The sequence below is a fragment of the Falco cherrug genome, chromosome 12, assembly GCF_023634085.1.
Source record: "Falco cherrug isolate bFalChe1 chromosome 12, bFalChe1.pri, whole genome shotgun sequence".
In the NCBI taxonomy this organism is placed as follows: Eukaryota; Metazoa; Chordata; class Aves; order Falconiformes; family Falconidae; genus Falco; species Falco cherrug.
Window position 1 is genome coordinate 13,780,429 of NC_073708.1, and position 27,666 is coordinate 13,808,094.

At 40.6% G+C, this 27,666-nt stretch overlaps 2 protein-coding genes across 6 annotated transcripts in view; both read right to left on the reverse strand.

Annotated features, from left to right (window-relative positions):
- Positions 1-4,529: 4,529 nt before the first annotated feature.
- Positions 4,530-9,901, reverse strand: S1PR1 (sphingosine-1-phosphate receptor 1). Of its 2 annotated transcripts, none has more exons than XM_005434158.4 (2): positions 9,284-9,901; positions 4,530-7,319 (listed from the first exon to the last, which is right to left on the reverse strand). In XM_005434158.4, the coding sequence occupies exon 2, from the start codon at positions 7,202-7,204 to the stop codon at positions 6,065-6,067; it is 1,140 nt and encodes a 379-aa protein (XP_005434215.1). In that variant the 5' UTR covers positions 7,205-7,319; positions 9,284-9,901; the 3' UTR covers positions 4,530-6,064. The 2 variants fall into 2 exon arrangements, with proteins under 2 accessions (XP_005434215.1, XP_055580218.1); XM_055724243.1 differs by lacking the exon at positions 9,284-9,901 and adding an exon at positions 8,460-8,692.
- A 148-nt stretch (positions 9,902-10,049) lies between these two features.
- LOC102050434 (uncharacterized oxidoreductase ZK1290.5-like) overlaps positions 10,050-27,666 on the reverse strand; it is a 51,452-nt gene continuing 33,835 nt past the window's right edge. The window contains exons 4-9 of one of the 4 annotated variants that reach the window (XR_008734676.1): positions 25,572-25,663; positions 20,225-20,407; positions 19,651-19,710; positions 18,148-18,267; positions 12,736-12,785; positions 11,823-12,107 (exon numbers count right to left, since the gene is read on the reverse strand). Coding sequence is in view for 2 of the 4 variants with exons in the window: in XM_055724254.1 (XP_055580229.1) it covers positions 18,172-18,267; positions 19,651-19,710; positions 20,225-20,407; positions 25,572-25,663 (431 nt within the window). In the remaining 2 variants the exon portion in view is untranslated. Of the gene's footprint in view, positions 10,625-11,822; positions 12,108-12,735; positions 12,786-18,136; positions 18,268-19,650; positions 19,711-20,224; positions 20,408-25,571; positions 25,664-27,666 lie in introns of those variants that run through there. The other 3 variants (XR_008734675.1, XM_055724254.1, XM_055724252.1) reach the window with 3 other exon arrangements.

Here is a 27,666-nt window from a genome sequence, read left to right on the forward strand (position 1 = left end):
CTTCCAACCACAAGGACAGAGTTGCACACATTGCTAGAAATTATCTCGTTTTCTCCTACCCTGCAGTAACTGTGATACAGCAGCATCCAGCTTATCAAAGCACAAGGAAATACTGCAAGTAGCTGGGCAACAAATGATCTGGCAGACCATCCCCCATATTCAAAATGCCACAGATACTAGCTCTTTGAATAGTACCACAAAATTCAAAATATTCACTTGTAAACCTCCTTGTGTTTATATTATACATCTATATCTTTGTGGGAAGGTGAGAATTTGTAAGACCTTGCCCAGAGTTGCTCTAGAAAGAATTGCAGATCTAATAGAGTTCACAAGTGAAAATCCCCAGCTTTCTGTCTGTATTACTAGGAAGGATTCCTTCTCTTCATTTCAAGTGAAAAATACCAAGACTGTAGTTCAATCCCCGCACCAGTCCCAAATTGTCCCTGAAACTTGTTCTCCCATATGCTCTCAATCACAATCTTGTGCCAAATCCAATTTCCTCACTGTGGAAATTGTTATTGCACTTTCTCCGTAACCATATACATTCTATTTCTATTCCTTATAGCAATTCACACCTCCATCTTCACATTATACACCTGTAGGTGCTCAATATGAGCAAGTGTTTATCCAAGACAGTATTCCAGTAATCTATACCAGTGTCCTGCTAAATCAGGAAGTCTTGGCTTATGCCAAGCATATCTATGCTTAAGAGAGCAAAACTACCTTCAGCAGGCAGCTCAGGTCAGCACCAGAAAGCATGAGTGGTCAGCTTTTTCCCAGGTTTCTGGGAATACTGCTTTCATTGATGATTTCATGGACCCTAGCAGATAATTTTAACCCAGTATTTATTCAGTGATTTTTTCCTAGCTTGTGTTTTCCAAACGTTCACTAGTTATCAAAAGTTACACAGTCTGTATTTTGAGCCTGCTTTTAGCTGAGAAGAGTTACTCCAAATAAACACTACAATTGCTACATACACATGTTAATATTTAATGTGGCTTTGGTCTCATGCATTTCCGATGAGCCATTCTGATGTATAGTTATTGTACCATGTATTTATAAATGGATCTTCTCCAAGCAATCATTCACAAAAGGTCAAAATAAACATTGGCCTTTGCATCGTGTTTCTATTATGTGACTACTAAACCAGGCTTGGTGGAGGGTTCACAGAGGGTCGGCGGAGCTTTGTCAGCCCTGCTTTATTAGGACTTTTCCATGCCGGAGTGTTCCTGGGTGTGGCTGATGGGATTTCCTGCCTTTTCGCCCCATGAAAGTAGCACAGAGAGTCTGAGGGCAAGGAAATGATTTTCTCTTCACTCCGGTATGAGATTTTTTTGGTAGGGTAAAGAGATCTGGCCATGCTGAGTTTTGCTCTGTCCGTGTGTGTGTGTTTGGAAACTGCTGCATTGTTACATCTCTCAGAATTTGTGGACAAGGAGGGGAGACACAAGGAATGTGTCACCCTATTCCTGCACGGGAGAGTGACCTTAACATTGTAATTCTCTTCAGTGGGTCACATAAGTCTACACTAATTATGTTCCTGACTTAAAAAAAAAAAACCACCCACACTTTTATCTTTATTTATATTAGGTGCTTGAGTTTCAGATCTCTCTAGGTACTTCTTATTTTAGCAGAAAACTTGTACTGAAACAAGTTAGCTGTACCACATGTTCTTATATCTAGCTCCTGCGTACAGAGTGAATTTGATTACTGTAAATTATCATAGAAAATCTTGTGCATAGAGTAATAATTGAAGGGAGATTTCTTGACCCTATGTGATTCTTGCAGACTATGTAAAAAGAAATAAGGTTCTACCAGAATAAACTAGACGATAGTGAATGAGCAAACTCTTTCCACCTGTAAATGCAAAGATGGGATTAGAAAAGTCTGGGAAAGCAGATTATAGGAACTGAATTTAGATGGATTTCATTTGTTTCTTAAATCCTTGAAGGTTCAATTGTAGTTGGATTAATTTAATTTTCCAAGAAAAAGAGTATGGGGAATTACTGAAATACAATAGATGTTTTCCTGGGGAATTTCAGAACCCCATAAATGACAAAGCCTGTCCTTGGGGAATTTCCAGCATTTCAGAGCTCAGGAGGTTACATAGCTCTGGTCTACGTATCCACATTTTTGGATGCTTTGTCAATCTGACCCTTTTTACAACATCAGATAATGCCTCTGCCCATACAAAATGCAGTCAGTATTGAGATCTTCCAGGCCAAATTAGGAAATGTTACAGTTGGGCAATCTCTGTATTTCTTAGTTGACAGAATAAGTAAAGGATGGATAACAGTATTCTTATGTTTTTATGTCCCCTATTTTGGGTCCTGGCCGCCTGTATTGTACAGCAAGCCCAAGGTTTGTTCCTGCTGAGCTGTCTGCAGGGTGTTCTGGCTGCAGCCCCTCTGTTGCCCAATATACACCCTGCCGTACCTGGGTTTCACACAGGCATACCTAATCGGGGGGTTGCTGGGGGAGCAACAGTAAGATTTCATGATCATATTCCATCCTTGTTATATTCCTTACTCTGGAAGAACAGTTAGGAAAAAAGAATATAAATCAAAGGGCCAGGTTACTGTGGGTAACTCAGGCTATTTTATTTCACATAGACATTTGGTATAATGCACCTTTTCAGTTCTCAGTGCATTTTCTCTGCCCATCTGTCACATGGCCAACACCAGAACAAAAGCCGCACGCCCTTTCGGTGCGCGCAGAAGGCAGGCTGGGGCCTGGGAAGGTGCTTTGTGCATTGCACGCTTCAGAACTGTGCACCATACGTTTGGCCTAACTTGCTGGTGTGCGGTAGTGCACGGCCACGGCCGAGGAGCTGCAGAGTTCCCCCATAGGAAGTGAAGAGCAGCAAAAACGGCCTCTTGCCCCCACCCCCGCAGGAACCCTTACTTTTATTATTGTTATTATTTTATTACAGTTATTGTTCTCTGTCTGAATCTTGTCTACATGCATAGATGTGGCCCGTCTGTGGAGGAAACAGATTTCAGTCATCATGACCAAGAGCATAGGAAATGCTTCCCATGGCCCAGTGCCACGCTCTGGTGTTTGCATTTCTTGTATTGCGTGAATTACGTAGGGCTCTGAGTTCCCAACCAAAACGGGGCTTCCATCGCACAGTCACCTCCATAGGGGATACAGTCATTTTCCGCAAAGACCCGCAGTGCAATTAGAGGAGATAGATAAGCGAGGAACCCAGAAACAAAGGCAAAACGAAGTGACTCACCTGTAGGCTATCAGCTATGAATACAGAAGGGCCAGTGGTGTAGTCATGAGAGACCAGTGACACAGCCATGCTCATCCCTTGTCACAAGATCTCAGCCCCATGTGGGACAAGCAACCTTAATGCCTATAAGGCCTCAAGAGCAGAACGACCCTTGTCCTTTAGATAAAAGCATCCCTACAAACTCAGACGTACAGGGTACGTTGCCTCATCCCCGTACGTGGCCTTTATTTACTCACTGGTGGCACACTGAGGGCTTAACTTGGACTTCCATGGTTTATATACTTTTGGTGCTCTGCGCAGAAGTGACTTTATCCCTGGGACAAAGCAGCGCTTTCCCTCATGACTGTCAGCACCCGGCATAAACCGTCCCTGCCCAAATGAAGGCCTGAGCCAAGAGAGACTTTTATCTTGTGCACAAATACAGATTTGACATTTTTTCCAGCTCTGCTCAGGTCACTAATTAAAAGCCTAGGAAGTGAGCACACATGAAATCATTCCTTCCGTACAGGCAGACAGATGGAGAGAAATTCCAGCTTGTTTCCACTCTTTTGTCTTCAGGGCATTTTTGGCATTTCCTTCAGGAAGTGGGGTTGTGACCCAGAGCCTTCCTCGGTGTGTAGGCTCTCGTTTCCCACAGTAAACCTTGCATGGTGATGACATACGGTATGAGAAGGTGAGGTTTATCTTCACACTCCAACTGCATCCTGTATGAGCTCTATGGAACTTAAAAGTAATACTGAGAGGGAACGGCCGCAAGAGAGGAAATGGAAGTCAAGCCTTTGGAAGCAGTAACGCAGTACCTATTCAACTACGCTGCCAGTCTTCGCTGGTGGACCCAACAGAGCTGCAGCAGTTATGTAGCTGAGACCACCATTCTAGGTTTCATAAACTTCCTTGATGTTTGCAACAAACTAAGAATTAAACTTATATTAGTGATGTAAGTGAATGATTTCACTTATTCTGCTCTAGGCAATCATGGTAAAACTTGCAGGCATCTGTTTTTTCCTGTTTGTACTTCGTTAGCTGTTGGAGAAGAATCGCTACTGTAAAGATTCTTTTAATGGCGTTTCATCAATACAGCATGTGGTGATGATAAATTATATTCTAGCATTCATTCTGTATTTTACATGATCTTGTAAGTGGCATTATGCATCTTATATCCCCACAGAATCAGCTTAATCCCAGCACGTACCGAAATAAAGGAATACTTTCACTGACTTCTGTCAACAAGAAACCACACTTGGCTTGAACCCACCCCCAGTACAAAACTACTAGTAATCTGGTAACAGAATCTTTAAAAAAATCAGTTTATTAATGTTTAGAAGTCAATAAAGCTATGTGCAAATTGAACAATAAAAGTCAGAAACATTTTAAATACTATTTTTTAAACCAGAAAAAAACCCCAACAGTTTAATTGCACTGGAAATTTTACTACAAAGGCAATACATTTTCTTTACAAAATACCACTTCTAGGAGTTGCCAATAACTGTAAATCAGTCAATTGCTCTCAGCTATCCCAGATATACCACTTCTGTTATAGTAATACCCTAGGCACATGAAGACTCCTGCATCTTATTAACTTATTTACATTGTACACATTCAACCCCATTAGCACAGGTTAGAAAAATAGAGGAGTAAAAATGACGCTGTAAAACAAATACATTCAATTTAATGACAGGTACTTCTTCCATGAACTGATAAAATACAGACATCTTTGCTGAAATTATAAACATTAATAAAATGTGCCAAAACATATTGCATTTTGTTATGGAAGTGCATTTATCTATAGTCATTTCACTTCAACTTTTATCGTTCTGAAACTCAAGGTACTCTTTTCAGATTTTTCCAACTGATCTTTACCTTTGGAAAGACTATGAACCTCACACTGAAATGCCCCCTTCAGTTTTTAACTCTTCTTAGGCTAAAGTCCTGCTGTTGTCGATAGTATCTTATACTATTAGATTTACTTTCAGTCATCTTAAAGAGAAATGACCTTTAGTTCTACCTTGCATTTGTCATGATAATGCGGTTTATTTAATGCTAGAGAGTAACAAGGCAATCAGCATATGGGGCCAAATGCTGCTCTGAGCTACTCCATAAAATCTGATGCAGTCAAAGGAATTGTACAGGTGAAAGTAACTGCAGAGTCTGGCTCATGGTCTTCAAATGTAATATGGACCAACAGCAAAAATTCACAGCTATGATCTTGCTAAATAAAACCCCAACAGCTTTGGACTCTGCAATAAAACCGTATGACTTAACTAAAAACTCTGGAAAGCGATGCCAAGTTATGGTTGTATGTGGTCTAAGTTACAGTTGTGTGATCTCTTTCCTTGTTATGTGCTAAACACTTCTGACCAACTATACCAGAGCCACCACTAAATTCAGTACAGGAAGATCTTTGTGTCAGTGGTTTGCTGCAAATAAAGGAGAAATAACTTCACATTCTTCTCACATGGAAAAAAAAAAAAAAAAAAAAAAGATTCATTCTCCCTCTCCCTCCTCCCCCTCTCTCTCTCACGCGCACCAGGCATCATTTCACCAAGGCATCAGTCTTTCAGAGTTACTAAGGAGATTTCAGGATATGAATGCGCCTGACAATCCTGAGCTGCCTCAGTGCAAAGACAAAACATGCTCCAGGGAAAACGATTTTCAAGCCAGAACAGTCTGTCCCATTTCTTGAACTCCAGCCTCGCAAGTGCACCGTTTGCCTCATTAGAACTAATGCTACTTGCTCGCTTAGCCCAACGCTGCTGCCATGAGCAGGAGGCATCTCAGCTCCCCGATTTCAGAGGAAGGCTCTGAAATACACCCCCACGGTTACTCCTAAGAAGATGAGGTAACATTGCCTGAAGACATGATAGTTTCAGGATGGTCGCCTTCCTCCTTCTGTGGGTGGGAGGAGTTGTCAGATTTACTCCGACTGAACTCCATCCCTCCAATGATCGGCCTCTTGAATTTGGTCCCAGAATCTGCTGGGGGACATTTGCAGCAGCACAGAATCTTGATGAAAGCCCTCCGCATCTCTTTGTTTGTCAAGGTGTAGATGATAGGGTTCGTGGCTGAATTGAGAACGGCCAGTACTAAGAAATACTCTGCTTTATAGAGGATCGGGCAGGTCTTCACTTTACACCCCACATCCAGTAAAAGCAGGATGAACAAGGGAGCCCAGCAGGCGATGAAGGCACTCAGGACTATGATCACTGTCTTGAGCAAGGCTAGCGACTTTTCTGAGCTCCTAGTAGCTTTGGTAATGTTTTTCCGAAATGTCAGCCTGCGGCTCCTAGTCCTCACCATGGAATAGATCCTGCAGTAGAGGACGACAATGGATAGCAAAAGGCCAGTGAAAACGGTGGTGCAAAAGAGAATATAGTGCTTGTGGTAGAGAGGCAGCACGGTGGAGCAGTTGGACAAGAGGCTGATGCAGTTCCAGCCCATGATCGGGAGTCCCCCAAGTATCACGGAGATAACCCAGCAAGCACTGATCAGCAAGAAGGAGCGGAAGCTGTTGCTGCCATTGTGGAGTTTCATCTTCAGCATGGTGATGTATCTCTCAATGGCAATGGCTAACAAGCTGAACACAGAAGCTGACAAGGCAACAAACATGCTGCCTTCTCTTACAAACCACTGGGAGGGGGTGAGGCTATAGGTTTTGTGTCCGGATAGCAGGAGGTTGGCAGTGTAAGCCACACCAGCCAGCAAGTCTGAAAGAGCCAAGTTCCCAATGAAATAGTACATGGGTCTGTGAAACTTCTTGGTTTTCCAGATGGTGAGCAAGACAAAAATGTTCTCTAAGATTATAAAGCAGCAAATGATAATAAAAACCACCGACGTCACTTTTATTCCACTGTCCGCATTCTCATTTAGCTTTCCCGTGTAATTATAATGCTCTTTGATGACATAGTTGACATCAGTGTTGGCGAGGTTGCTGACGACCTTCTGCGGGGCGGTGGTGCCAGAGCTCATGGTGCCCGGCTGGGTGCCGCTTCCCCAGCAGCCACCGGACGGTGACGCCGAGCGCAAACCCAGCGGCTGCCCCGCAACCTGCCCGCACTGCTGCACAGCCTCAGAAACCGCAGCCCTGCGAACAAGAGGCACAAAGCCCAGAGTTAAAAGAAGGCAGGCAAACAAGGCAACAAATGGTAAAGGGTTTAAGATATAAGTTTAACTTTGTATCTTAGTCACAGATGTATTCACACAGGAATCAGTTTCATTCAGCTGCTAAAATGACTATTAAAAGACAGACAGGCGTATTCAATAGGTAAAGTTAACGGGACAAAAAAAGTTCTGCCATGCAGGGCTGAACAGGTAAATTGCAGTCAGCAAGGGCTGCGTTACTGGACTTCGAGCATGAAAGACCTCAAAGCTCCCCAGCAGTAAGTTCTAGATTATATTTTTCTTCAGTAGGAAACACACCCTGTAATACAACAGCAGAGATCTAGAAAGGGAAAGGGCTTGATCCGATTGAACTGCAAACGCACAAAAGCTGGCACAGAAATTACTTGACAGGAAACCTGTATTCTCCTCTGTTAATAAAGTCTGAATACACTCTGCAAGGGGGCAGTTATGCAATTCACTGATGCCATCTTGACCAGTGGTGAATTCACTCCTGTATATAAGCAAGAGATCATCTCAGAGCTGTAAACAGGAAAGGGGTGCCCTTGCTCCAGAAAAGTAAGAGCAGGCTCTACAAAACCTGGAGCAGTAAAAAGCTCCGACAATCAAGAAAAGTATGTAAATAATCCAGCTAGCAAGGCCATTCCATGGGTCTGCAACAAAGAATGGCAAAAAACCCCACCTTGCATTCAATTAATGAGCATTGCAAACTTTTGAAATGGGCATGATTAAGGAGTAGGGATACAGAGAAAACTCCCTTCGCGTATAAGCGTTTTCTCGTGGACATTTAAAGAAAATTAAAGATGCAAAACCACGCAAGGCGAGAACAGGCAGAGCTGTTAAATTGCAGCCTGAGCCGGGCAAAGCCGGAGGTGCGAGGCCAGCGGGCACGGCTCCCGCCCCGCTCCCGGCTCCAGCGCGCCCCGCTCCCGGCCGGGCCCCGCCGCCGGCTGCCTCCCGCACCCCCCGCACGCCGCGGCCCCGCGCCGGGCCCGGCCGGCCCCTCGGCCCTCCCGTGTCGGGGCGGCGGGGGACGGGCCGGGGGCGAGCGGCGGCGCGGGCCGGGCTGCGCGGGGGCGGGGGCGGCCGCGGCCCCCAGCCTTACCTCGCTCAAGCGCGGCGCGCAGCCCGCATCGGCCCTGCGCATCTTGCGTGCCCGCGGAGCAACTCCGGCGGCCGGGCCGGGGGCTCGCTCGTTTTAACGTTTGCGCGGCTGCTGCTCCCCACCCCGTTTCCGATCGCTCCCTCCTAACTCCTCCCTGCTGGCGGCCACGGGGCGGCTCGTGTGAGGGCCCTGCACGCCCAGCGCGGCCCGGCCGCTCGCAGCGCCCCGCCGCCCGCCGGGGCATCCCGCCGCCCGCCGGGGGGAGCAGCCGCGGGGCTGCCGCGCCGGGGCTCTCGCAGACCCCGCGGGCCTGGGCCAGCAGGAGGGACCGAGGGGAAGCGCAGGAAGGCGTGAGGCGGGGGAGCCCCCCGCGGGACCCCCTCGCCCTCCCCGCCGCCCCGGCCGGCTGCGAGCGCGGCCCCTGCGCCTCGGGCCCGCAGGGAGCGACCCCAGCGCCGCTCCGGCCGCCGCTCTTCGGGGAACAGGGCCCGTAGCGCCGGGCGCACCTGGAGGGGGCCGCGCCCCTTGCCCACCGCACCGCGCCGGGGCCGCGCAAGGAGCGACCGTGCGGGTGGCACCGGCCCCCGCGGCCGCCCAGAGCAGGCACCGGGGCACGGGCTCTGCCCCCCGCCCGCGCCCCGGCAAAGCCCGCACCGGGCTCGCTGCTCGCCGCTGTCACACCTCGCCCTGCGCTGGTGTTCCCGTGTACAAAACCCGTCTCTGACTGCTGAGAGAATTCTGTAGGATGCCTACATGTTTGAAAATACGAAGAAAAGTTTTAAATTAATGTTTTTATAACAAAATTGGCAACGGCAAGTACTTACAGCAGTAACGGTGCTATTACATAGAGACGGACAGAAGTAGTGAGTTTAGGTTTTACAATCCCTTCTCTCTTCAAACTTCTAAAAGGCAAAACACCTCAGCGTGTGAAATGCTACCTGCGGTGGTAACGCCTGTTGTGCTTACTGCAGAAACCTGCCTCTTCCTTCCTTGCTCTGTTCCCTTTAACTCCAAATTGAAATGCAGGAGAGTATCACAATAGACCAGAGCTCAGTGTATCAAGTCTTTTGGTTCATAGCATCGCCCCCCCCGATTGGCAGGGGCGGTGCTGAGGTGGAAGCAGCTTTCCTCTGAAAGATGGCAAGAGTAACTGCCCTCAGGAAGAGGGTCTCTCTCTTATTTATGCTAATAGTCGCGCTTCAATTGCACCACGCCTCTCCCAGAATGACTCAGATAAATTACACTGGCAAACAGACATTTACTCTTCCACCACAAAGCTAGAAACTTGAGATGTTTAGCCTCCTGAGAGCCTGGAGGAAAACACAGCCGTTAAATTGCAACTGTCAGAAAAGGCATTTAAGATAAATCATGCTTGAGGTTGACATATGCATCCCCTGCAACTGCCTGACATACCCTAGATATTTCAAGCTTTCCCCCCTTACTTAGCTGATTTAAAGAAAATATTAAATAAAAGTGCATTAAACTAGGCATTTTCCTCTAGGAAATAATTCTTGCATAATTTTAAGCAAGAGGAACATATTAAAGGAACATGCTTTAATTAAAGGATAGAATGACTCAGGGTTTCAGCAGTCAGATGTACAAGCTTTTGTGTTTAGGTTAACCAACTGAAAGGGCTCCAACTCAGAGATGTGACATCCAACAAATTGTCACAGCCTGTGTAAAATACCTGCGCAATTTCAGTTCCATTCCAAACAGCTGGGCATTTGTATCACAAAAAGCATCATTAAAATTAGACAAACACACACATTTATAGCCCTCAACACCTCAGCAGAGAGGAAACAGCTTCATTCTCAGGCAAATTAAGCCACGTTGGCTGCATTTGTACTGTAGGCTGTCTAAAACTTCAGAGATGATAGGTTAACATGGCTCAGCCGTGCAGGTTGTAGCCTGCTTACAAGGGCTGAAACACAAACAGAGGTAAATTCAGGTTGGTCCAGCCAATTCTACCAAATGTATGCTGCTAAGTGTTTAGTAAGGAGATTTACAGCAGGGCTATTCTCCATCCTCACCAACAGAACAAGAAGTCTATAATCAGTACCTCCCCAACTGCCGGTCCAGTGTTAAGGAAAGCTGTACTTCTACAAAATACACTGCAGAAATTCGGCGTACAGGAAGCTCCTTTGAGAACTTGACTCTGGAATTGCCTACAGTCAGAATAAGGAGAAGGACAACACAAAGTTATTCATGCATCATTTCAAAACCAACCAGAACACAGGTCTCAGTGGAATGCCAGTGGGAGGACTGTGCAGCTCAGGCCAACAAACTGACACATAACAGCTGCTTGACCTGGATAAACTGGTTAAAAAAAAAAAGTTTCTGCAACATGTCCACAAGCACACCACACAAGCGTACAGAGGTGGGTCCTGTTGTTTACAGGGATCCAGAATAAGTCTGTGTTCTTAGGTACTTGAGGTTTTGGGATGAGCAGAAAACTCATGTTTTAGGGCATGGCAACAACAACAAAAAAAACCTGCCTGTGACAACCAAAGGTCTTGTGGAACTTCTGATAGGAACTTAGTGTGGTGGGAATTTCAGAAACCTGGCTAGTCACAGGGCAATTTCCTCGCAGGAAAACGCTTTGATCTTGTCAGAAAAGAAGTTGCAAGCTGGGGTCCTCCCAAAGCCTGCATACTAATTAACTGGTGGCCTCTAACACCACCAGAACACCATACTCTTAGAGCTAGCACTCCTGGACAACTCACAGTTGCATCAGAGGAGTGTCTGAACATGATCTACCTTGAAGATACAGAAGATCCCTGCAAGACAGATTAGCAAAGGATTTTTCTCCAACACATTTACTCTTCTGCACCTTCAAAAAATCTTTATTATCAGCAAAAAGTACTTTTATTCTTTCTGAGGCAAGTTCAGCCACAAACCAGAGCCATTCCTCCTCGATGTCCAAGGTCAAGACAGGAGATACTTAAAACAGTACCAAAAGAACAAGTTTGCTCACCAAGAAAGTACCAAGAGTGGTCTGCAGAATCCCCCAAAATTCTCATGACTAGAATAAATGTAAAAAACTGTGTAAAATGTCAGATTTCTGCTGCAGTCCCAGAACAAATATTCCATATTTTTAAGAATTTTTCAAGATATACATGCCTTGTAGCATGCTCTTGTATGTGCCTTTAAGTAACTAATACTACTAAAAATCTACGAGAAAAAAAAACACCCCCAAATTAATTTGTTCAAATGGGTTAAAATGACGCTGTAAATGAGGCACATGCAGACAGAATTATAATATTGTGAGATAGCTCAATCCATACTGGGAGAATATGCCAGCAAGTTCTAAGAAAGCAGAGAAAATGCTGGAAGTAAGCATTTCTTAAAGAAAGCAACAAAGAAAAGAGTAAACCAAATGACTTTATTGATTTGTTAATGTAACAGTAAATACAAGCCATTGATACTGATTTCCCATTGATATTAGGTACACTGAGTACCCAAGACGACAATTTAGATTTATTGTTCAGTTTAAAATTAATGTTTCAGTTGCACCCCTTTTGCAGTACAGAACAATGTAGTTTTAAATTATCCTTTCCACAGTGGATAAGTTAGATGAATTAATTTGCTGTTGATATTCATAGTGTCCAATAATTCCGTATCTTCTTCCCTCAGATTAAAATCAAACACCTGGTTTGGACAAGGGGAAAAACAAAAGTGATGAAAACATCACAAAGACTAAAGCACACATAGGTTGTTTACTATTAGCATTCCATAATTTAGCCACTCCTTTTTTTATTTTTAAATTCTTGATATTGATAATTCATTAATATTAAATGGCCTTCTTTTGTTTTTAAAGGCTATCATAATGAGTTATAATAATCATTATATTAATTTTTATGAGAATCTGTACTTTATTTTCACATGACTAAGCTGAACATAACATCAGGAAAAGCGTAAGTCCAAATGGAAATAACTGAAGTTCAGAAAGTGACATGCAGCAGTTTTACTGGATATCATTGCACCCAAAACCGTAACACACTTTAATATACCTAGTAACAACATATGTTTTTTTCATATGTATTAAAACATACCAGAAGTTCTACAGTAATGAAACTGTGTAAGGCAGCATTAGAAAACTTTCTGAAGGTTAATTTTTTATTCCCGTGATAGAGATCAGTCAACTAAACTACTGTATGTTTTCTGCTAAACTAAAAGACATTAACAGGCATAACTGAACTTAACACGCTATTTTGAAGAAACAGAAGTCTTAGATAGAAAATCTGCAATTATTTTGCAGATTACACATATTACTTACCTGCAATACTGGGGGGACAATGACAGGGACAACAGTAAAATAACCATTTCCTGAAAAAAACCAAAACAACCTGTGATAGTTTTTCAGATTTATCAAAGTTACTTATATCTTGCTTACAAGGCATTCATGATAATCACGCAAAAGAAATCTCACAAATCATGTAATAAAAATTGCTGGTTGCTGTTTCACTAGTATAAACAGTCCATTAAATATATATTTTTCAACATTAGGAACGTAAGTTTATACCACAGCATATGTATGACTGACAGCTGTGCATCAGATTAATCTTTTGCCACCTTTATTCTGCACCCAAAGCAAGGGATTTACTGTAAATTCATTTTGGTGAGATTATACTTCTAGATATTCAATGGGATAAATCCAGGTCATGAAGAACCATTAAGAAAGAATGAATCCATAGAAAAAAGAAAAACAAACAAGAAAAAAACCCCAACACAACAATCTCCACTTTCCTTGTTGAACAGAAAACTGTGAAAGCGACTGTACACACACACCCCCCTTCAAATTTCACAGCCATGTTATGAACTTCACACTAGTTCATTATACTAGAATTTTGAAGCCTCATCTAGAAAGCCCTGGAAATCTATTTTGCTGGAGAAAATAATACAGCAATCATTAACAGGATGATAATGCTGCTAATCTACTATTGAATCTCCTTTTAGTAGTTCAGCTACAGAATGTTTCTCAAAGGGCACTAGCTAGCAAAGCCACTATTAAGATCACAAATATTGTTCTTGGGCACAGTGACTGAGATCTGGTACAAAGGATTTGTGCAAAGTTGCTTAGAGAAGCATATCCCATAATGTTGGCCATGCCTGCAATGGTTTGCAGTGACACGTGTCATATCACTGAGAACAAGTATCGGTGTCACTGATTTAAATTAATTTCAGGCTTTTGCTCCTCTTCCCGCCCTGCAACCAGTAGTTGGAAGTTTTGGAGACAATTCCCATGCTCTCGTCCCTTATAAGTCATTACTGTTCTACAGTGTCCTGGCAGTTTTAATTAGTCCTATGTGATGCTGCAGATGGATAAGCAGCCATTCATAAAGACAAATAGTAAGGGTGCATCATTTATATCATAAATATAACAGGCTCACAACAAGGCACTGCAAATACTTGACATTTTCTTCCAAAAGTGCAGACATCTTAATGGAGGCTGCAAAAAGCGCCAAAAGATTAAGTATATAAAAAGACCCCCAGCACAGCAGCATGAAAAATTGCCAGAAGGTTGGCTTATCTCTTATTTTTACCCAATACACTATAGTCAGAGATAAGCTTCAAAGCTTTAGAAGGGGTGTGGCAACATGGAGAGAGTTAACTGCTTGGATTCAATTAGTGTCAGCAAGAGCTACTCCACCTTTATCCCCATTTTCAAAAACACAGGGTTAACGTCAGCTTTCCTGTCAGAACAGTTCAGCACCGCCGTTTTAAAAACACTATCAGCTGGGGTTAAACCACTGTGCAAAAACCGAAGCGTTAATGTTGTGCAGTCTGCTTGGCTTAGTAGATTTGTGAACATTACTAGTATTATAGTTTTTTTATTACACATGCTGGTCAGGAAAATAATGTCTTGAAAATTATGTTGGGGGACAGGTGCAGTAGAAACACCTCTGCAGCCCAATTAAAAAAATATTTCTTGAAATATGTACTTTACAAAACCACTTCCATTATTTTCCTGTTAAACATTAAGTGACTTCATTTCCAGTAATATAAAAGATGAAATTCAGAAACAGGCAAGAAAAAGGAGAGGGAGCCACTCAGTGTCAGTCAGGAAGCTACCTGGCTGCACAGAAAATAGCCTCACCCCCTTCCTGACTTTCAGTTCATTTTTTTTCCTTTATTTTTCTCAAGGGAGTTCCCTTCCATTAAGAGTCATAGTGCTCCTGTAAAGGCAGCTGATTGCATTTAGGTAGATAACACTGATAAATTGTATCTTATTTTAAATAACAGTTGATCTCAACTAGAAAGGAGTGCCCTAATCAGTCACTACCATAAAAGACATACATAATATGGAAGAAAAAGTGCCTTCAATTTTCAAGTGTGTTCCCTGTCCTTATTGGCAAGATGATGGGTTACACTGATAAAATGGATGCATTGCTGTACCTTAAAAATGGTTATTGTAGAAACGTGAGAAATTTTTCCCTCTAGAGAAAGCTTGTCTTACAGGAATACGGGCAAGAAGAATTTCAGCCCTGGAGAAGAATATGCATATAATTCCAAGAATTCACTTGAGGGATTCACTGAGGTAAAAAAAAAAAAAGAAAGTCTTAAAAAATGAGCACCTCCAGACTAACTGACTGAAGAAGAAATAAAAAAATGGAGTTAAACATCCTGATTTTGTATGTTTAGCACTTCTATATCTTTTTGGTCTTCTAAGGTCTGCTTCTACTGCAGAACATCACTCCTTACTGCCACCCCTAAATCTCACTACTGTTCACTTTCCAGTTTCTTACTGGTTGTCTTATTTCTTTATACTATGATCAAAGTTGTTGGCACTTTAGAAACATTCATTTAGATGAGGTGATGTGGACTTAATTTTCAGCAGCCTTTGCTTAAAAAGAAAATTATCTGCCACAAGCCCAATATCCATTTAGCCACAAAGAGGAGCATAAAATATCAAACTCTGCAACCTGTTTGCTGAATGACTCTAAATTAACTAACATGGCATAAAACTCGTGAACACAATATTCAAAGGAAGATGTTCCAATGGTATATCCCAAACACACAGGAGATAAGAGGGTTCCAGTCTCCCGGGGCAATAATAGCTTCTTAGCAGAAAACAATAGCTATTGGTGATGACACAATGTGCGAAACTGCACATCGCACCTGGGAGAAAGATAGCATGGGTCAGCTGAGTCCTGGCACTTAAAAAGCTTATATTGCCTCAAATCACACCTGACTGCGTACATAGTTAAAATTTAACTCTTCCATAGTTCTAAAAGCCAATACCTGGTAGCAGAGGAATTGCTAGGAAAGATGAAAAAAAATCCAAAAAAGCAACCTGGAACCAACAACTAAGTCTGAATGTAGTTAGGAAAGAAAGAAAGTATCAGATTAAAATTGTAATTTGCCACAACTGCTCAAGAAGAATGCTTTTTTAGCAACACTACTTCTATCTGATTATTCCTTCCATTACACATTGTACTGCTTAGATACCATACCTAGATGAGAGAAAACAGCAGCCTGACTTCCTAGCAAAAGCAGACACAGACCCCAAAACCATTGCAAAATCTCTTTGACAGAGGGAACAATGAAATACATCAATGAACTAGAAAGCCACCCTCACTGTAGCCTGAAGTCATCTATGTAGGGGATTAGCAAGAAAATCTGGTTCAGTTCTGTTGAGCTCAGAACAGAGAGGTGGTCAAGTGCAGGAAAACCAAAGCTGTTCTGACCAACACAGGACTTACAGCCACACAGCTAGTCCTAACGGATAACTGTTCTGGTAATACTGAAGCTAGAATCTGCCAGCATACATAACGATTTGGTTCACTTTGTATGCATCATTTGTGTTGGAAATAGTATGTTGATGTGAGAACTGTTTCTTTGGAGAGAACTAGAGATAAAAACTCTGCCTTCTCTTTTGTAGTTTGTGAGCATCTTCACTGCCAAAGTGCCACATTAAATGAATACTGGGCACATGATTCACTTCTTGTTTTACGAGTTCAGGTACACTGTGAAGCAAGGAGTCCCTCAATAGCACAGTAACCAGTTTTTTCGTATTGGTAAGGTATTGTTCTATAAAGCGACTTTTCAAAAGCAGGATTAGCTGATGACCTCTGGTAGAAAGGTTTATTTCTGGGTAATCTTTCCAATTTTCATTTAGTCATTGCTATAATTTTTTTGCAAAAGCCAGAAAGAAAAAAGCCTAAACATTATCTTGATTTTATAAATGAGCTTAATTTTTGGAACTATTGAACCCCTCGTTGCAACAGTAAAGCCAGGTACATAGCTGTTCTTTGACACCTAAAGTGGCATTGCCAGATATTGAAGCACCCCAAACTGCAGGCTACGCTTGAAACTCTAGAAGTTAACGTTACTGTGTGTATCCTTCTTGGAACAGTACGCTGTACAGGTATTGGTGACCACAGCACTACATACAGTATCTTGCATTTTAAAATAATAAATACTACATTAATAATTCCAGAAGGAAATCTAGACAAATTTTTGCGGAAGTATTTACTGGGAAAATCTAGCCAATTATTCTGAGGAGCTGTTACCAAACAGGTAGCTTTGTCTGTATTTTAGCCAAGCTGTATAGAAGCTCTACTTTGAGGACAAACAACGCAGGCTAGAATATGGGATTCCTGTAAGTCACTTCTTGATAAAAAAACGAGGAGCTTTGTTTCATGATATGACTAAAGCAGAACAGCACTGGGAAAACTGCCTCAGGAAGTCCACACACAATATAAATCATAGTCAGGTTTTCCATACCTTTCTAGACACAGGAACTCCTAAAATATCAAACCAACGTGACCAGAAGTTGAATACTCAGCAGATAAGACTCTGCAGACATATTTCTCAAAAACAGATCTGTAAACTGCATGTATCCATACCCATCTATCTACATACATATTTTATAAGAAAATCTGAGGAAGAGTATAGAATCTTAATAAGATTTCCTGGACAAATCCAAAACAAAACTGAAACTAATCCTCACTAAACGCTACACAAAAATCACCAGAATTTCCAGCAAGAGAAAAACATCAGTAACAAACAGATGCCTCTTTGTCTCTTAGGGTTTGCTGCTCAACTCTCAGCCATGCAGATAGTTCATTTGTACATGGAGTTCTCTGGAAAAATTTCTACTTTGTTCTATCTACAGGCTAGTAAGTAATAGCCATAGAACTCTCTGGGTCAACACTATTATTATGCAGTGATAGGCATATGGTGGTGCTCAGATATTGGTTATTAAAGCAAGATTATGTTTTTGATGGAGATTTTCAGTATATTATACAGTATAAATACTTTAATAATAATGGTATCAATGTATTTTTCACCCATTTTTTTCTTCTTCGTACTTTGTATCCTTCTAACAAAGAACCTGAAAAATTATTTCGTATTTAACACCTGTGTTGTATGTACACTAGTAGGTAGCATTTTTTCCCCAAAATTTTGAAGTAGGGATATCTCCTCTTTGACTAAATGGCCTGATGCAGGGTCAACGGCATAAACAGGAGGCTTTGCATGGGCTTCAATGAACTATGGATCAGGATTTGAAATGCAAGCATAAGATCTCTGTACGAAAATGCTACCCTCAAAAATATCTTTTGTCTGTTACCTGTGTTAAGGATTTGAAATCAGCGATTAATACCAGGTGTTAATCTTACAATTATATTCATACTGTAACCTTCCCTGAATTGAAATTACATGGTGAGACTCACTGATCACTGACAAAGGAAAAAGCTCAAGCCTTCATTCACACAATAAGGCTTGGGTCCCAGGAAACATGTCGTCCATCATGCATTCCATTCAGAACATCAACATCATCTTCTGCTAGTGTAAAATCAAACACCTATGGAAATGCATATATAGTTAACATCACGAACAGAAGAGAATCGGGAGTGTTTCTGTTATGTAAACTGACCAAGATTCATTTAAATGTGACACAGAATTTTTCTGTATTCTTCCTTCTGTAAATTTTTCTTATATTTTGCCACAGACAAATATTCCATTAAGCTGACAGGCTCCACTGGGTCCGTTGCTCCTTTTGTGACTCATTTTTATTTGTACACTCTGTTAAGATGTTTTTGTAGCACTCCGGTCTCCGGCAAGGGTCCAAGACACGGTATTATCAAAGCTGGTTTGGACAGCACTCGATGTGGTCACTGCCAGAGGTATCTAAGTGCCCTGACTGCAAACCTTCTGGAAACCTGAGCTTAATGTGTAGGTTCTTAAAGCCACCAGCTTCTGTGGTGAGACCTGCTACACGAATGATTGTGACAGTTTTCTTAGCAGGTGTCTTATTCAGACATTACCATTTCAGAACTAAAGTTGGTTTAACTACGTCTGTTGCCTTTATCAGAGCTCCTCCATACTCAGTAAAAAGATCCTGTGGAGTCTGAACTGCTGCCAAATGAGCTCCTCCCATCCTGCACTATCCAGCAATCAGTGTCTGCTGGAATGACCCTTACAGGCAAACCTCAGTGCTCAAGCTTTTTAGAGCTAAACCAAGAACCAGTCACAAAACTAGAAATAAAGTGGTCGTGGTTTCCTTCTCCCCCAAAGAAAACACCTTCAGATTAGGGAAATGGAGAAAAAAAAAATAATTAAAAACATTTGGTATGAAAAGGAAATAAAACAAGGATTGGGAGGGGAAAGGGGGCAGAAAGCACACTGCCAATCCTCATTTGTTCCCCACTTCTCTTTGTCCGTTGCCTACATGCTGAGACCTTCTTTCTCTGCAAACCAAGTAGAAAGGAGAAGGTAGGGGAAAAGTCAGCTCTGGCAGGAGTACAATTTCCGTTGGTCTCTATCTCAGATATCCCCAAGAGAGTTTTATGGTTTTCATACAGTGTCATGTATAGCATACAGACTCTTTCCATTTGACCTATGTGCCTATCGCAAAAAAGACATAACTATAACCAGGTAAGAATGTTCTGCAATCAATCAATAAAATTATTATTAATAACAATCAACTATGAAAGGTCTTTCTATGTTTTTGTTGTTGTTGTTGTTTTTTTTTTTAAATACACAGTGATTAGCTCTCCAGTTGGTTTCTGGCATTTGTGAACCACAGTTTTGTAATTTATTGTAGTAATTTTATGGTACTATAATTTGCCAATTTTAACCGAGTTGCCCAGTGTAGAACTGGTATAGGAAAACAAGCAGGCAAACCGAAATATTAAAAGCAGTAATTCAGATGTTGGTCAGACTTGAGTGCATAACCAAATCTTACCTTGCAGTTTTCCTGTATCCTTTCTGCTTTTGTGGACTTTGGAATAGTGACAATCCCATTCTGAAAAACATAATGCTTCTCATAATTAAAATTTACATAGTTTCAAAGAGAATTATCTCTCTTCAAAACATTTCAAGACATTTATCCTGTCTTCCGAAATTTTAATTTCATTTTTCAGAGGACACTGACATTTCTATAAACCGTTTTTAATTGCAGTTATATACACTGCATTCAATTCCAACACAGATTATGTTGTTTATGTCAACTTACTATACTACTTCACTGCTTTCTGAGCGACAGAAATGGAATGATGCCCCATACTGCTTGTGACGTTTAGTTTGAAAACTCTCTTTTATTGGTGGTTCTTGTAATTCTCTACAACCAGATTTTGTGCATATTTAAAATACTGTCATGGTTTGTGTACTACATTCCAAATTTCCAGTACTGCGCAGTTAGTAAAACACTGAAAGCAAAAATACGTTCTGTGTAAGTTCTGGTTTGATGCAGAATACCCAAACTATTTCCATTTTTTTCCTGAAAGAGGAGACACACTTTTATTACCACTCTCCATTACCTGTATACTCCAGCGTATGCAAATCTGTGCTGGAGTTCTGCCATATTTCTTTGCCAGCTGAGTGATGCTAGGATGAACGAGTGCTTCACCTTTGGCTAAAGGACAGTAGCCTTCAAAAACAATATTTCTGCTCCTACAATAATCAACCAGCTCTTGAGGTCTTTGGAAAGGGTGATATTCAACCTGGAAGAAAAATAAACTTTTAGAAAAAATCTTGAGAGAACATTTAGTAGAAGACATCACTGATAAATATTTTATTTATGTTTTCTCTCATTTTAGAAATACAAGATGAGTGAAATCATGCCTCTGTGAGAGACACAGATGTAAGTTATCAAAGATACATGAAGGATATTAATCCACAAGCCATTCTGCCATTAACTGGCACAATAATTTACTACCTATTTTATGTTTCTCTGAGAAGTAAGGTACATGGAGCAGTTGTCTGCATTACCTGCAGTTGGACTTGCACGCTTGCTCTGCTCTACGTTTGAGAAATATACGCAAATGCATAGCAGAAGCAGATATCAGGTTATTTTTACTGGTGATTTGAGACTGCCTTCTCTTCCTCAAATCTACTTCCATTCCTGTCTCTTTACTATGAGTTGCACAGGCAAGGGGAGGGGGCTGGGCAGGGACTGGGTTTGCAAGAGACCAACCAGAACAATTTGCTCAGGATAAGGGCCTGACCTTGGAAGCAAAGCCTGTTGGCATGGACTGTACATGGAAAATCCTGTATTCTGTGTGTGGTGTCACCAACAGCTTATGCAGGGAAGCAATCAGACTGTGGAATGAAGTGTGAAGGAGACCCTTTGTAGGAAGGAAGATCACAAGTTGCCAAGACCCAGTTAAAAGAGGAAAAGTAACAAGCTACAGAGACATGGTTGCTGAAAGCAAAAAGGAAACAGAAGTTACTGGAAAATAAGGGTCTCAGAAGAGGCATGTATTCTAGCATGTAACAAAAGGCAGAAGAACCTCTGTAATATTCCTTCATGTTATTTAAATAAGTATTTCACGGCTTACACATTGTAAGAAGCATACCTTCCTCTGCATTCAGATGAAAATGGGTAGTGTTTTCTTTTATAAAATACATAATCATGTGATGTATTTTTGTGACTGGTCGTCACCATTGTTCCAGTGATCCAAGTCTTGCGCATTTTGAAGAAAAACACGCTTCTGAACAATTACCTCAACACATGGAATCTGGAAAATTTCTTCTGCCACAAAGAGGAAAAATGAACATTTCCTGTTTCTCATCTTTAGTACATGTTGTCTTTTCAGACAATAATAGTCGGGAACAATAGGCTGGCAGTCATTCAATATGTGCTAAGAAAAAAAAAAAAACCGGGCCCCTCGAAGGCTGGGCTGAGTCAGCCTAAAGCTGCTATGATCTAAATTACTAGGTGGACTTGGGAACAAGGTTCAAGCAGCAGACATCCATGTCTTCAACCTTTGATGTTTCTTGACCTTTGAGTAGCCTTTGTATTTCATGTTTATATGTGTAAGACCAGTGTTTAAGTCATACAGTTATTCACTTGTTTGCACCCGAGCTGACTGACTGGAAAACGTTCTCATTGTTTTTATGCAAAATTACGAGGAGGAAAAAAGAACAAACAAGGAGGGCATATTACTTGATTATTATGATAGTTAATAGTGTAAAGAACACCTACTGATGTTGCTTAAGTGTAATAAATTACATTAAAAATTATCTAATAAAGAATAATGCATTTAGGATCAAATGCCGAAAAATCTGCAGTACCCCTACGGCATCAGGTGACTTATTCAACATTTATGACAAATATAACTGCAAGCAGAATTTACCTGCTGGTCTAGTAAGATTTCTAGGCAGCACAGTTCCAGGTTACACCAAAAGTATTTAAACTGAGAACAGCATGCCAAAATGTCACCTGCCTGCTTCATAGGCAGAATACACAGCAACAACTACTTCCCACCTGGGAAGATTACACTTTGTACCCTTCACTGAATCAAGAGGCTTCCAAATTTTGTGAACTGAATTTTGACACATGCAGTTGTGTGCTGGTAGCAGCAAGTATTTTGCTTCTTAAATATACTGCTAAAATAATCAAATGCATAAAATAAAAGAAGCACTTCTGAATTTATTTTCCTTGTGAAAACTTCCTGGAAGGTTCTAGCAGCATCTGAATGCAAGGGACTAGCATCCTGAGCTAGAAGAGGCATAGGGTGAGCGGCCAGCATGTGCTTCCCCTCAAAATAATAATTCCCACTTCCTGGCTTGCCCCACCCTTGCTATTTTAGTCACAAAACTTTTCTCAGGCAAGGGCTGTCTGTCATACGGTGATAGAGGAAGATCTTGATCTTTTCTGGCACTCTACCCTGAGTGATTTGTGCGTAAAACCTGATATTTGTTTAATAAAACATTTCGCAGTTCACATTACAGAACTCTTCACAGCTACTACTTGGTTAGCCACGGGGGAACTCCAGGTAAACACCAGTTTTTACATCGATCATAGTGCAATGGGGAGAAGTTGAGCCTAATAACAATCCTGACACACAGACCTATAAAGTCATGCCTTGGATGATGATATACAAAAGCCTTAACTCTTTCCACCCTGCTGGGGGTTCTTTTCACCTGGTAAGATTTTCCTGCATCTGGACTTCAGTCAGTTTCTCAATGGAAATGCACAGTCTTACAGTTATTTATCTCTATAAAACTGAAATATAAGCTCAGAAATGTTTTCTTTATAGAGGAACTGTTCAGGTGAGTTCATGTACAAGGAGTTCATTTTCCAGTGCCGCAAAACACTAAAATAAATTTCTACTTGTACAGATTTACATAATGGCTCAATATTAATGACAATGTTAACAACATTACTAAGTCTCTCAGAGGTCATTACACATTGATTTGTGCTTCTATAAAAGTAGAAAAAAGTACGGATGAGCATTCCCATATGGAGTTCAGAGAAGAACACTTTATATTTGGTTTCAACATATCACTTCATTAAATGAAACACGTATAAAGTTCTTGTAAAATGTAATTTTTTTTCCTAATGCCAAAGTGCCTTCAAAGACACTTCAAAGACTTCCTTGAGCATAAACCCAAACTTACTACTGCAAAGTCAACTACAAACTCTAGAATATAAACCTATAACTTCTGTGTTGTAGGTTTCATTCTACATGATGCTAGAATAAAATATTTATCATCATATTACACAGTGTTTACCAGTACTTTCAATAGTAGATTGTGATTTTAAAAGGTGCTTACTACTGAATACCTTAACAATACTATATTCTTGAAAAGACAGGCCCTTCCTACTATATTAAAAGCCACAATGACACTGGTTTTTCCAGGAACCAAGAAAAGAGTCTGTACTTGCAATCTCGTTTGTAAAACAGAAGCATTATTTACTATCTGGTTTGCAAAGACCATAGAAGTCTAATAAAGAACCTTCTTTCTCCTGTCCTCCTACTTCCTCTTCTTCACAGAAAAAATAACTTTCAAGTTTTAACATCATAAGCACTGCTGGAATTCTTAGGGAACCCTAAATCCTTTATGCAAATTTAACACAAAGAGGGAAGTGGTTTTCCTCCACTATTTTCTTAAATATTTAGACTTTATATACAATGATTATTTGCAAGTGTTTTCTGTTTAGAAATAAGTTCATTGAAAGCGTACACTACTTTATGCATGAATATAGCAAAGATCTTTTGTATTATAAATTCTGGATAGTGAAATAAGAATTCAGTATAGCACTTTCATTCCCAATTTAAATTTAGGAATTCATTAGTTATTTCATAATGCTTAAGTTATCTCACCATTAGACTCAGCAACTCTCCAACAATAAGCAAAAAACAGAATTACTACTCCTTTCAGTATTACCTGAACGATGGTTTACAAGTTTCCCGTAACTCTGAAACATGTAAATTAATGCTACAACAAAACTGTTCAGAGCAGAGCAGTTTGCAGTGGCATGGATATTTTATTGTTATTTTATTGTTTTTGATTTGGAACAATGCTGTGCATCATCTTAATGAAAGTACTACTTGAATCTAGCAGGGGCACCCTCCCACCCCTCCATATCACTACTGTCCCAGCTTTTTGTCTCCTCTTTTTCAGCCACAGACAATGAGATGCTGTCAAACAGTACCAAGAAAAAAAAAACTTTTCTCCATTAACATGACTGACACAGTAAGACCAGTAACATTTTGACATTGTAGGTAAGGGGAAATTTAAAAAAAATCAAAGTTTTCATTTTTTTTCCTTGCAGTGATTCAGTAGAACATTGAAAGGCTATTCTCATTTAACAGACAGCAACAACTTATGCCAAACTCCAGCAAGACTTTGCAGATGTGTATTTCTGAAAAGGAGACATAACTGACCCTTGGAAAACTTACCAATTCTTAAACAGTCATCAACCTGCCCATCTTAAGATATATATATCAATAGCTTATTTTGGATAACTGAATTTAAATATTTTATATAGTTTTATGTTAATTTAACATTACTCCTAATTGTCCTTTAGTAACCTTTAGTCTAGTGGACAGCAAAAATAAAGAGATTTTAGATTCTGACAGTCACGTACTGAGCAACCTTTTTGTGGCTGTTCATGACATTAAACCATAACCAGCTGCCAGAAATCCTCACCACCTGTACAAAGGGGAAAATCATGTGCCTGCACTTTATATATTCCAGTTCCCAGTTCTGTGTTAGCATAAGCACACTTTCACTGACAGGAGCGGGTAGGAATGGGAGCATGAACTTCCAGCACAGCTGTGGGCAGAAAACTACAAGGGAATAGTTGTCAGTATCGTGGAAGTCTGCCATTATGTAGGTGGCCATTTTTCTGCCCAGGGCAGCAAAAAATTTTTGCCAGAATTTTGCACTGAATTTCATGTGATCTTGAAATATGAACGTGAATTAAGGGGGGAGGAAGGGAAAAGCACACTTGAAGAGATATGTAATCACCTGAGTGTTGCTCAGAGGAATTGTACATAGCATTTGAACACAGGCTCTCCAAAACCTTGTTTACTCTGGAGATGCTAAATGTTCAGTGCTCCTTGAATTTTATTTCTGAACTGTTTTATAGTCAAAACCTGGCACATGGACCATTTGTTTTTGCCTTAAAAGCAGCCACAAACAAGTAGCCTGGGAGAAGCTGGGGAAAAGAAAGGACTTTCCCCCACCCCCCACCTCAGATCATCTTTCTGAATGGTTTTCAATATGTATATTGAAATGAAAGAGAAGAAAATGTATGACTAAGGTTAGTCTGGGCGTAGTCTTTCAAGTATAGGGGTGGGGAGAAGATTATTAACCAAAAAACCCAAAGCAAAAACCCCAACCCAGACACTTTGAATATACTTAGTCACTCACCTGATTAACATGTGGAGTAATCACACAGTCTTCCTTTAGTTGTTCAAGATGACTGATAAGGAAGTTGCTTACACCAATTGATCTACACAAACCTAATGAGAAATAGAACAGGAAAAGTTTTTGGGAAAATTCTATTTGGGAAGAAGATTTGAAAAATATCCCTTTCAAGAGACAACATGATTTTACGCATCATTTCTGTCTAGTGAAATACTGCGAAGAAACAGAAAAACAGCACCAAAATCTAGGTTGACGGTATTATCTGAAAGCATGGTTCTGTCACAGTTACACTAGGAAATCATTTTATAATCTAAACACACTGGAAACTCCCCGGTGTATAAAAACTCCAGGCTAAATTCTGGGAAAGGCTAACGTAGTATAAGCAAAGAACAATTGGACTTCACCAGAATGAAAAGAAGGAAATGGTGTTCTAAGCAGCTTGCCAAAACTGAAGTGGAACATTTGCTGAAGACTAATAAGGTGAGAGCAATACAACACAAGGACACGCAGCCCAAATGAATTACGTAGCACTGCTTATATTTCTGTTAGATCACTACAAAATGTTACATAAAACTCAGCTAAAAACTTCAGTTAAGTGAGCAGTATTTAACTAGAACCAAGAAGCTTAAAAATGTAGCTAGATGTCTCAGCTCCTGTTGACATGCAAGTGACATTAAATGGCACATAGGTGATATGAAGGTTATTTTTTAGAATAAGTCTTAGGTGTGCATGTATGTGCATAAATTGTTTACAGTCCTGAAATCAGACGTCTTCCTTCATACTCCAGATACAATAAAGCACAACTCCCCACACCGGCCTGCCACCACACCTCAACCCTGACGCATCTTTGAACGTTTGGTCTTTATACTGTGCTAAATACCGTTAACAGGGAAACCAACTGTGATCAGGCTAGTAGGGGTCTCCTTAGCCTGCAGAGTCTGTGGACTACAAATCAGACTTGTTTCTTCAGTATGTGATCTTTGTCTTGATCTGCAGATAGAAAGTCTGTCTGAAGGTGTGTGAACCCACAAGTCCAATCACTGTTGTTAATCCAGTATTTGTGCTGGCCAGTTCTATATAATGTATATGCATGTGCTACATGCACACAAATATCTATAGCAAAAAAAAAAAGAAAGGAATTAAGCTCAAAGTTATTTTTTTCTGAAAAAATAACCAGATAAGTCGTTGGGTAATTTCAGCCATTTGATGTCAAAGGAACAATTTCTGCTCTGAAATTGCTGTCATTCCATATTTAGAACTGCCACTTTCTTGAGGTCAGTAGGTAACTATGTGGAGCTGTAATACAGACACATAAAAAGCACTTATCAATGCAACAGAGATGTGAATTTCACTTGAAGTGAAAGCTGATGAAAATGTTAGAGAAAAACGTGCTAACCAAGTACTTATCCCTAAAATGCAAATGTTTTATGTATAAAAAAATAAATAACTCAACGAGACTATAAATTGGTGTATAAAAATACAAGCTATAAGATTACAGAATATTTTGAATTTGTAGGTGAGATTTACGGGGGGGGGGGGGGCGGGAAGTAAATTTTCGTAGTCTTCTATGATAGTCTGTAAGTTAAGTTACAATTTATTGCTAATTATTATAAACAGGTTGTTAAAGCCCTGAAAAAAAACCCACACCAGTTTTGCATTAGAAAAGCCACTAACCATATAAATACAACCAAATCTGACTGCTACGTTGCTTTCACATATTTCAGCAGCATAAGCAGATAAGCTGCACAGCAGCAAAACCTGCACACATACTATCTATCACTTTTTAACGTGGTTTCTTTCATAGAACACAAAAAGAAAGAAAAATACATTAGCAACTAAAATGCTAGACAGCTTTCCCTTACAGAAATTATCACTGTTCAAGATGTAGAACATAATCAGGTTGTAACCTGCACTATAGCAATTTGCATAATTTGTATGTAATCTGCCAGAAGGAGCGAAACCTGAGCTTTTGACTTCTACTGACAAACAACCCTAGAGTGTCAACACTAATAAATCATTATGCCAAAGAAGTCAGAAAAACACTTGCAGTTTTAACACAATGGTGAACAAAAATATTATAGTCTATTGTTGAAAGCCA

What these genes read in the sequence shown, in the direction of transcription:
- S1PR1 (XM_005434158.4), bottom strand. Translation starts at nt 7,204, where the DNA reads ATGAGCTCTGGCACCACCGCCCCGCAGAAGGTCGTCAGCAACCTCGCC.